This window comes from Rhinichthys klamathensis, unplaced genomic scaffold (genome assembly GCF_029890125.1).
Source record: "Rhinichthys klamathensis goyatoka isolate OS25496 unplaced genomic scaffold, OSU_Roscu_1.1 h1tg000210l_1, whole genome shotgun sequence".
Lineage (NCBI taxonomy): Eukaryota > Metazoa > Chordata > Actinopteri > Cypriniformes > Leuciscidae > Rhinichthys > Rhinichthys klamathensis.
Window position 1 is genome coordinate 679145 of NW_026606735.1, and position 12151 is coordinate 691295.

The window sequence follows — 12151 nt, forward strand, 5'->3', positions numbered from 1 at the left end:
TGCCAACTAGTGGTGTTCATTTTTTTGGTCTAAAAGTGGATCTGTTTAAAATGTTTTAGACCGATGAACCCGAATCCGATTTAGAAAAAAAGTATCGTAATTTCATCTAGGACACCCTTTAGAACAAAAAGTAATTTCTCCCCAAATGTGTCTAACCATACTATTCACACTTTTTGTCATTTGGTCGAACAAGATGTGATGGAAACTTGCTCTTCTAGTAAAAAAATCTCTCAGAATTTTTCACTGCATGAAACGAAAGCTTTGACTGAGTTGATAAATGACCCGAACATTATTATAAAACCTGCGGATAAGGGAGGGGCGATAGTAGTTCAAGATACGAGTAAATATCAACACGAAATTCTTTCACAATTACAGAATACAAAGTTTTATAAAAACTTCCCAATGATCCCACCAATACTTATCGATCTGAGATACTGGCCTTTTTTAACAAATGCTAAAACATTAGGTTGGATATCCCAATCGGAGTTTAATTTCTTGTATTGTCAACACCCGATTACACCTGTTTTTTGTTTGCTCCCTGCTGTGCACTTCATGTGTTTTGAAGGAGGCGTGGCTTTGAAGGCGCTTTGAAGGGAGGGTGGGATCTTATGCTTTCAAAGTTAGCTTGCTTTTGCTAGCCTCTCCTCTGCCTACCTGACCTTTAAGTGTTCTGATACATTCAGTACATTAAAAAGATAAACATGAGGCGCATAACTTCCTAAACCACTCCTCTCTCTTTTCCCCCATTATTCCTTGTCTCCTCTGTTACGGTTTCTATCGATAGAGTTTGCTTTTCCTTGCTGGATCAGGTTACGCTTCTTACCTGCGCTGAGGAGGATGTTGCGAGCGGTTGGATGCCAGGTAATGATTCCCACTCTTTTAGAATGACCCTCCAGCACCACCACTGGCTCGGACAAGGATGTCACCAAACCATTCTCTGGGATCTGCCACACCTGAGAACAAACAAACAAAGAAAAATATATTCACATTTTTAACCGAACATCTCACAAATGCAAAGATACTTGACGGTGAATTAAATCAAACCAGTTATCGTTAACTAAAACTATTACAAAATTGCTTTTGGTTATTGAAATGAAGCTGCAATTAAAAAAATATATATACATAAATATTAGATGATAAATTTAAATGAAAATGAGAAATGCTGCCTTGGCAACTAACTTAAATAAAAAAAGTTTAAGTTGAAGTACTAAATTACTAAAACAAAAATAGCTGCACAGAAATATAAAAAAAATTGAAACTGAAAATTTAAAAATAAATGCCAATTCAAAATATTCATAAATACCAAATGGTATAAAAATAGCACTAAAATAACACCAAATCAAACAGGTTTTGGATCATAATGGAATTCATTATAAAAACTATGATAAAGCCATTTTGTATAACTTCTACAATTACATTAATTTGTCTGAAGATGGCAGCAGAGGGCAAATAAAGGAGTCCTGCAGAGTTTTATCAATTTAAACAAGGATTAAAAGTATAATGACCTTTTAACTTTATTATGACAGAAATAGTAATATGGGATTTTGAAGCCTCTCTCTTTAACGTCCCTTTTATCTCCCTCTACATATTGCTAATTCTCAGCATTTATTAAACAGCTATCTTAAACATTTTATGATGATTAGAAAAAAACCCGCAACATTTTACATTTAAATATTTCCGTATATCAACCTCTTAACTGTGTAATAATAGACTGGATGAGTATACATTATTCCTTTACATAGATAGGAGACACTGCTAATCCTGTTCAATGTCACTATCATCAACATTGTCATCCCCCAAAAACATAGTCAGTCACTAATAAAATAACCATCCAGCATGTCTATACCTAAATATTAGGGCAGGGTAAAAAAAAAAATCTATATACATATTGATTTCTTCACTTTAATCAATTCTCATTTTGAAGAACCGATGTCATTTCTTAGAATCACAAGAATCCAACAAATCTCAATAAGCCTTGTTACTTCTGATATGAAAAAGTCTCACCTTTCAAATTCAGTCAGTTTTATTACGAAATCCAAATAATAAATACTGTTTCTGAGCTCTTAATGTGCCGTGACAGATTGCTGTTGCCGTTCAATAGAAACAGTAGCACGAAGCGCACGTGAACCAATCATCTCTTCTGAGACTAGTTTCAGCACGGAATAAACATGAATGAACATCAAATGGTATGTTAAAAAATACATACTATTAACAGAAATCCGTATCATGTCTTATGTAATGGCTCAATCAGTGTTTCAACCGCGGAACGACGTCAATAAAAAGCTTGTAAACGGTCACATTTACCTCAGAAAAGCCATTCAATGTCCAAAAACTCATAAGTCAGCTAGATAAATAAACTATATTGCATATTCGTTGTATTTTTACTTTACTTATCTTTTTTTATGGCAGCCACAATTTAAATGTTTATATGTTGTTCAAATGTGTAAAAACTAACTAATTATGTCATTGAAAATGTATTATAATATTATAAAAACTTAATGTGTAATTTAATTGCAAGTATATTATATTATAGTGATGTGCCAACTGGGGTTCCCTGTATGGTTTACAACATCGAGAGAGATTTTTTTTCCTTAAGGAAATTTGCCATGTACTGATAGGCCACAATCAATCGATATCGAATCGAAAGCTTGTGAATCGAATCGTGAAATTAGTGTCAATGCCCAGCCCTAATCAATATATTTCCGATGTTATGAATCTAGGAAGACAGGACAGAGCAAAACAGCAGGAATCATCAACTTCCCGGCCTCAGTATTCCCCAAGAGAGCGGACGAGAGACAGTGTCCTAATAAACTCAACACTTGCACACTCATTACACGTACACAAGCACTGGAGTTGCGTTTTTTTTCTTCACACTGGCCAAATAAGGGCTAGTAGTGTGATAAAGACCCAGAGCCAGCCAGACTGACCTCAGAACTATAAAATGGTAGCTGCTGATTCAATGACTTCAGGCTGGGCTTAAACTAATCTAAAACAGTCCTTCAGTTATGCTGTGATCCGATCTACTGCAGTTCGCATGAGTCATGGGGCAAACTTTGCCAGCCACACATGAACTCAATGGGTGGGGTGAGATGTGATGCTGGCTATTTAAGGAAATTTATCTAGAAATGGTCAAATCCACCCATCAATAAACAAGTTTTAAAATGACTGCGCCGATTTACCTAGAGTTGAATTCTGCAATCAATGCAATGTGATTTGTTAATTGTCAGTATGATGTATATCAATGCATTGATTACAGAGTTTAATTTAGATTTATCCATACAATGCCATTCAAAAGTGTGATCAGTGTTTTTTATTTTTCAGAAATGAATTTTTTTATTTAGTAAAGCCCTATTCGGACGGTACTAGTTTAATCAATCCAATACAAATCTTCCATGTCTTTTTTCTCTCTCATTCGACCTCAGTAAAAATTCCAGGGCAAATTTCCTAGTGTTTTTCGGAAACTCAACGGTCCTCTGGGAAATCTAATCTCGTGATTGTCTATATTTTATTATACAAACGCTTCTCATCATGTGTTTTTTGACCTACCTGAGCTACTGTTTGCGCAACAATTTTCCACATACTTTCATTAAATTTTTTTTTTTTTTTTTTTAAGTGTTAGTAAGCTGTCTGTTAGTTAGCATCAAGTCTAAAACAATGTTAAAATGCCATCAGTTTTCTAAGGCCGTTTAAATGATGACAGTGGATGTGTGGAAGTGAAGAGAGAAAGGGTGACATACCATCACGGTGCAGTCTTCAGATCCACTAGCGATGACCTGGTCATTGTGAGGGCACCAATCAATGTCCAGAACAGGGCCAGTGTGGCCACATACTGTAGGGTAGGCCTTATCTATACGGCCCGACTGCAGAGAGAAAACAGACACAAAGACAAAAATTAGAAAGCATTTGGCCCATTGGGTAAATGAAATGAGCTCTGACAGTGCCAGCCAAGCTCTACGTATACCAAAACAAACACTTGAGGCCTGTCCTGCATTCATGAAATGGGGGGGGGGGGGGGGGAGAAAGCCATTCTTCTCCAAATTATCAAACAATAGCTTATCCGGTCATTCAAGCGAACAGCAGAAACATTTACACACGACAGCTGATATGTAATAAAAACAGATTGCGAGGCTTTTGTTCTTTCAGCTCTGTTTCAAAATGCAGATAGAAATACGTGTGCAACAGGCCATTGACCCTGGGAGTGAAAGGTCACACGGAGGTTTGGGTAGTGTGAGAAAGCTAAAATGAGATGATTTTGCCCAGTCAAAAAAAACATCTATGATAATGAAAATGATAAACCACAACAGTTAAATATTGAGTAAAAAATAAATACTAATTATATTTTGCTGATATTATACATTTAAACAATATTGGGAATAGAAACAATGACTATTGCACATTTTTTTTGGTAAATAATAAGCCTAATTAATTATTGGAATCCGTTCTTTCAAATGGTCCGTTTAAATGAATCAGTTCAGAGATTTGTTTGCAAGTCAAAATAATTTATATTAAAAAAAAAATGCTTATTACTATCTATTAGTGCATTAAATAAAAAGCAAGCCTTACCTTTAGCTGTATTTTACTTCTATACTATATTTAATTTTCCAAAACATATTCAAATTTTATATTTAAAGATATGTACAGGTCTGCAAAAGTCCAATGCGATTGTTTGTATATGAAAAACAGTATTATTCTTCATTCTAAGCAAATTATGTAATATCATTATACAATGCACAGGCCTGAAGACTAGAGAGAAAATACAACAGAAGATTTCCCTCCTCTCCCTTGTACACAGCAAACAAAGAAGCCAAATAAAGGCACGGCTGCGGTCCCATGCCCAGTCAGCTGACTTCCTGATGACATCAGTGCCCTCTGCTCAAAGGTCATGACCTTTGATCTCTCGCGAGACCACAATCTCTGCACAGGGCTGTGTGATCAGGTGTCATCTGATCACATTGTTCAGTGTAGAGAGATGTCCACACCCGCTCTTTTGTTCATGCTGGTGCTTTGCCTATGGTGCGATGACATAACAGCAGAAAGCCCAGCCCAATAGAGCACAACAGCTTGGGCTCTTCTCAAGCCCGGCCTGTACAAAAAAAAGACACTACCCACCTGTGCAGAAAACCACTCCGTGTACACATTCCTTCTCAAGTCTGGGCATGGTTATAACACAGCCTTACGTAAGAGAAACCATACCTTTTCGTAGCTATTTGTGAGCTAACCGCCCCTCGTGTTTCTTTTAAAATGCGTGTGGATGGTTTCAAATGAGAGCAGTGAAAAAATGTCAAGACGACAAAACCACAGTTCACAAGAAATGTTCAAAGGTAACTGGAAAGAAAAGGAGATAGAAGAATACATAAGACGTTCTCAAAACTGAGAAAATAATCCAAGACTCACGCAAAGAACACAAAGAAATGCCGCCCTATTATCAGAAATACGGATTACCAATCAGTCCATGAGCAGCTAAACAATGATACACACTTACACACTGATACAGCTGCTTGCCAATAAAAACAGAATTCCTAATTCAAAGTCCAGCTGTGGGCAGCGGTCTGTCAACCATCACATGGACCGTAAGATAACAAGCCAAGATACGTTTTAGAATCACTTGCTGATATTGTCTGTGTAAAGTTATGACGAATCTGTAAAGCTGGTAAAGACAATACATGCAAAAAGCGATATGACGCAACTACCCGTATAGCTCTGTTGACAAGAAACTTTACCTAAAGAAAACAAACATCACCTAACCAGAAGATAATACACCTAGGAAACTATTAATACATAAAAAAAAAAAAATGTACAGCTCCAATACGGTTTAACTTGTATTGAACCCAGAACATTACTTAAAGGGATAGTTCACCCAAAAAAAATGTCCAAACCCGCAAGACCTTCGTTCATCTTCGGAACACAAATTAAGATCTGTTTGATGAAATCCGAGCACTTTCTGACCGCCCCATAGACTGCAACGTCATTGCAACTTTCAAGGCCCAGAAAAGTAGTAAAGACATCAGTTTAACCTTAATTTTAAGAAGCAACAAGAATACTTTTTGTGCTCAAAAACAACACAAAATTAACGATTTTACTAAACAATTTCTTCTCTTCCGTGTCAGTTTCTGACGCCGGTTAAATTCAAAGTCCTTCAACCATCACATGCAGGGAGAAAAACATACCAAGAACATTCATTATCAGTGTTGGGGAAAGTTACTTTTAAAAGTAATATGTAATATTACTCCCTAAACTAATTATCTTTTTAATGGAAAGTAATGCGTTTTCCTACTTTGGTACTTTTTGTCTGTTCCCATGCAAGTGGCTAAGTTATAGAGAAGAGAGAGAAAAAAAAACTACTGAATTAAAATGTTAAGTAAATTTATTAAACTGAAAAGTAATGTGCATTACATTTTTTATTGGTATACTCAAATATTAATGAATAAATCAGTAACACTATTTCGATAGTCCACTTTAGACATTCTACTAAATATAAGTAACTTTGCAGCTACATGTCAACTAACTGTCATTAGAGGATTAGTAGACTGTCTGCTTAATATCTGCTAACACTTTTTGTTGTTGGTCCCCCTACAGACATTCCTACTGACTATAAGTAACTTGGCAACTACAAGTCAACTTGTTCTCCTAACCCGAACCCTAACCTAACAGTCTACTAATACTCCAATGACAGTTAGTTGACATGTAGTTGAAAAGTTACTTATAGTTGAATTCTAAAGTGGACTATCAAAATAAAGTGGAACCAATAAATCTATAAAGTATGTTACTTTACTTGTTACATCAAAAAAGTAATCTGATTACATAATGCACTTTACCTGTAATGCATTACACCAACACTGTGGGTTTTCCTATGATCATTTGCACTTGTTTAGTCGTAGACATGAAGGTGGAAAAGAGGGGAAGGTGGTTAAAGGGGCACAAGTTCTCTCAAGAGAACCTTCCAGTGAAAACCCGTAACTCAAAGCCTCTAAACGACGAGGATGATGCACTAACATTAGTCGCTATATTGATTTACTGACATTATTGCCAGTTGGATTTTATGGATCACTGACATTGGAGAAGGTCAGCAGCAATAATTTGCCTATGGATTGGTTTGTTTTATCAGTTATTACACACTCAGAGACAGCATATAAAGCTTGCCTATATGTGCAAGCTTGTGATCACAAGACATTTTTTAAGGGATGATCAAATTATGAAAGCAAAAGTAAAAAAAAAAAAAAGAAAGCTTAAAGAAACAAAAAAGCAGATATTAACTGATTACCAGGATTTCAAATGATCCAGAATAATGTCATGATCACTGATAGCACAAAAATGTCGCCAAGATGTCTATATTATGTGTGCATTTTCCCCAAGACATTTTTAGAAATTCTGCTCATCGAAAAAAGGTACAGTTACAATGACAACAAACATGTTTTTTTGCAATGTCTCTGAATGGCCAATTTAATAATGAAAAAATAATGGTAATTATAATATATAAAACCGCAAAGGCGGTCTATTTCAAACATCCATATATGAAATGTTCATAAAAGAACATTGACAAAGAAAGGTAACATGGTTTCCACACAAAATATTTGGTGCTGTTACTTCAAAATTAGCATATTAGAATGATTTCTGAAGGATCATGTGACACCTGTAATGCCTGTTGAAAAATCAGCTGTCGTCACATTTATATAAATAAAATAGAATAGTTACTTTTAATTGTAATAAATAATATTTCACAATATTACTGCGAATTATCATTAAATCAAGCATGCAATGTGCTAAATAAAACTTACAGGAAAGCTCTGGTAAACTTACATCATGAATATTTACGTAACTTAATCATAGCTTACTAAAACCGGAGCAGTCCAAAACCATCATTGCAGTGCAGCGAGTCTAACCTGTTGCATAGCAACAGCACTACTGCAGATCCCTCACCTCAACTAACACAGGTTTCAACCCATTCAATCAATAAACCATATTTAAATAAGGATTCCTCGCCTCAACAAAACCACCTCAGAGAGCAAGAGAGAGATGCCAGTGAAGAGAGACATGAAAACCATGGAAAGGAGGAAATGAGAGCGACAAAGACTGGACATACTGTGGAGGAGGCCAACAGAAAGTATTACAGAGCCACAGATGCTTCCTGCAGTAGCTGAAGCATGTCTGTCTTATCTAGTCAGCATGGAAATTTCCATTTCCTATGCGAGTTCACGAGGACCCAGAGGCAGCAGACTTCAGCTGACCTGACTGAAGCACCCCAGCTGCTGTCCAACCACAATTCATGATCCACGTAAACAGCCAATCGGGGCAGAGGGGGCGGTGCCAAGTGTGTGTCAGAATGAGAGCAGGTGTATACTACGCAGTTGGCTAATGCATATGACCTGAAAGAGGAGGAGGGGGGAAGAATAGGGTAAAGAAATGAGGAAGAAAGATCACAAGATACGAGAGATCCTGAGGTTTGACGCTCAAATGTATATATATATATATAAAATTAAAAAAACATTTATTATTCTATATACAAAAATTAAATGATATATTTATAATTATTATAGTTATGATATTGTATTTGTTATATTATAAAAAAATATTCTGATTATTAAATTCATGCAAGAAGTGACAGTGACTTCTATACTGTAGTGACAGCCCATCTGGATTTAATTTATGGATAAATTACAAAATTGACACACAAATTTGTCAAATTCTGTACAACCATTAAAATAAGTTCTGGATGAATAACTTAAAAAAAATTATAGTAAGTAAAATGAAATAAGTTATACATTTATAATAATAATAATAGTAATAATTATTATTATTATAAATAATATACTATTTATAATAGTATATAAATATTATAAATTATTATAAATAAAAATAATTAAAAGAAACATAATAAATGGCCACATGGACTTTACACATTACCCAAAAGATTCCCTTCATACTGCCCCTTTTCTTCTATGCGTCTATCAAAGACTCTATTGGGTGCAAGCACTGTGCTTCAGCCAATGGAGAGGAAAGAGGAAATGGGTCTGGAAGGTTGACAGGCGGGAGCTGAGGATGACCATATAAGGTAAAATCTGCAGTCAGTAGCTGCCAGAGCTCAGTCAGTGCAGCAGGAACAGTAGGGGGCTCCGGGAATACAGACTGGGAATCAGAATGACACATCCATGGCTACACACACAATTTAAGTTACATCTGTCCATGTGGCTGCACAGAATATGGAGGTGGACTTTGAAGTAAAGCCACTGAACTCTCACTTTCTTTGTGTGTGCCCCCTTTTTCCTGTTTCTCTCTTTCCTCATCTTTGGTGCTCTCATTCTCCTGCTTTCCTCTTTTCTGGAAAGTGACGCATGCGCATGGGCACAGTTCAGAGGCAGGAATCCCAACAAATATGTCCAACATATGGTTGGATCAATACGAAATATTTTGGCTTCAACATGATACAAAATCAATACCTTAAGTAACAAATAAACAGCCTTGGGTGACTGATGATATAAAACTATTGCAGTATAGATTTAAAATTACAGTCTTGGTGAGTATCCTAGTAAACATAGTCAGTTATGCGTTAAGTGAACGTAAACAGTCGAGATATAAAACACGTGTACAGAATCAGTGTATTGGACCTGTGAATTATATCTTAAAGTGACAGCAGCCTAATATTCCTGCTGCTGTTTTTAATCAAACAACAGACGTACTGCAAAAAATATTATATATTTCACTCAATTGTTTTGACTGAATAACTTTTGTAACTTTAATAAGGATTCATCTCTATATGCAGTGTTATTTCATATTTGATTACTTTAGTTAGATACAGATTAGATAGATTATGTACAGAAATTGAATACTGTTAGATCTTCTAGTTTGATCATTTGTTCTTATTTTATTACAGGCTGTTTAATTGATTTTAATAGTGTTTGAAATTTATATTTTATATTTATATCGTTTTTTTATATTTGCATTGTTCTTGCATTCCATGTAAAATTCTGGCGAGTAAAATAAAACATAACAAAATGACTGGCCAATGGCGACTCAAGCTTCCGTGTCCGTAGAGGGTTGCCATTGGTCATTTTATTAAATTAAAAAAACTCCACAAACGCTGAACTCGAAACATTCCTACAAGCAGAAATGACAGAAGACTGAATCAAATGACCAGGTATTAAGTTTCAAAGTGAAAACTAGTCACCAAATACACCCTATAAAAGTCTGCTTCCTTGTCACTTCAGGATTTCAGCTCTAAAAGGGAAATTCTTGCTAATATCATAACAAAGGCTGGCGGCATAAGGGTAAATGGCAGTTTCCTGCAGGATGGTTCATATTTCGTGCTATAAACTATTAGAGGTGGTCAGAGAGAAGGGATGAATGGAAAGACGGAATGCAAGGCCTGCAGAAGGCTACAGCCATCCCTTTCCTTCATATGTTAATGAGAGTATACAGCTGAGTGAAGGGGGAGGGTGTTGAGAGAGAGACAGACAGACAGCATGTGAGTAGTTAGACACCTGATGGTCTCTTGAAGGGAAAGACAATAAGAGTCTGAGTCATGCTGATCTGCCTCCCACAGAAAGAATCTAGCCACAACCCAGCTGAAACTCCCCCCAGACTCAAAAGACCCTACTACCGAACATCACTACTCCTTACGGCAAAACATACTCGAATATACAAATGCCTTCACTTAGGAGCAAGGCATCTAGTCATGACAAGCCACGTTCAGGTAAATATAGAAGCCAGCTCAGTCTATCAGGGAGAAAATCAAAAATGAGTATCTGAGCACAGAGCAGGCAAGCAATGTCAAAGATTAAATGAACACTTAAAATGTACTTACTAAACTTAAAGTATTTGTAAAGAAATACAAAAATCCACAATTCAAAAATGATAAATACAATTTCTTGTTGGTTAAAAAATAAAAAATGGCCAGTATTAAAATGAAACATTTTTATTACTTTAAGTGAATTTAGGTATCACAGCATCATAATGTAAAGTATGAACATTTAATTTGCTAAAGGTTATGAAATTATTAGTGTTTTAAGGGTTACATTTAAATGAGTGTCAGATGACGGCAAAGATAATCTAAATGTTAAAAGGAGAGACGTGAACATATGCCATATACGTGAACCAAATGACCAATATCGAACATTAACAATATAAAAAGAATCTAATATTAAGGAGGACGACAGGAATTCTGTCCCATGTTATCTACCCTTCTACCCTTATCACTCGCCCTCCTGTCGTCCCAAACCTGTATTACTTGAAAACACTCAGGCATTTCTCAAAATATCTTCTTTTATGTTCCGCAGGAGGAGGAAGAAAGTCATTCAGGTTTTTAAAGACATGAGGCGGAGTAAATGATAAATTTAGATAAGCATACTGAAACTCCATCAGCCGCAATTGCCACTTACACATCAAGAGCTTCGAACACTCTACCATTGCTCCTTACTGGGAAACAGAAGAATAGTTGTAAGGATTTTAGGGAATCAAGTGAGGATGAAGAGTTCTTATACAGATTTTTTGGGAAACAAAGAGCTGCGCAGGACCTGGCATACACACAAGAACAATAGCTCCCCCAGAGCCAGCTGTCTGATTGCAGGGGGGCTGCTGGGAATGGGGTGTCCCGGGAAGACGGACCATAGACAGATGCAGTGCTGCACTGAATCCGAGTTGATACTTGGGGAGGGGTGCAAAGCAGATGGACAGCAGGCAGAACACAACACAGACACACAAAAAAAAATGCACACATAAACTGAAGTGAGAAGTTTTTTTGGAGGCTAAAAAAAAAACACTTACAAAAAGTACGCTATGACAAGCCGCACTCACTCACAAAACCCAATGATGCCACATACTGCAAGTTTGGCAGTCTGAACTAGTCTAAAAATACTTTGCTGACAATATCTAAGCAAAACTGTGTAAACATATAGACTACAAAACAAAGCACTGACATTCAGATTCCTTCACAAAAACCTTAAAGTTTCAGCAAAAATGTTTAATCCCAGCTCATTTGAGTCCTATGTCAAAGAACAGGCAGATGGATCAAGCAATCTGCTCAGAGAAAACACACAACAGTGAGAATATGTTTTTGTTTTTTTCACAGATTAATACATTTCCCACACACTTGCATTGTGAGTCCGACTCTGAACATTATGGTCGGTCACGGTCAGAATGACAAAGGATTTATACTGGT

General features: G+C 36.2%; 1 protein-coding gene across 4 annotated transcripts in view; it reads right to left on the minus strand.

Annotated features, from left to right (window-relative positions):
* LOC130097112 (coronin-1C-A) overlaps positions 1–12151 on the minus strand; it is a 64734-nt gene that overhangs the window by 9849 nt on the left and 42734 nt on the right. For all 4 annotated transcript variants that reach the window (XM_056263812.1, XM_056263815.1, XM_056263813.1 and 1 more), the window contains 2 exons: positions 3738–3860; positions 824–953 (listed from right to left, as the gene is read on the minus strand). In XM_056263812.1, coding sequence (XP_056119787.1) covers positions 824–953; positions 3738–3860 — 253 coding nt within the window. The remainder of the gene's footprint in view (positions 1–823; positions 954–3737; positions 3861–12151) is intronic.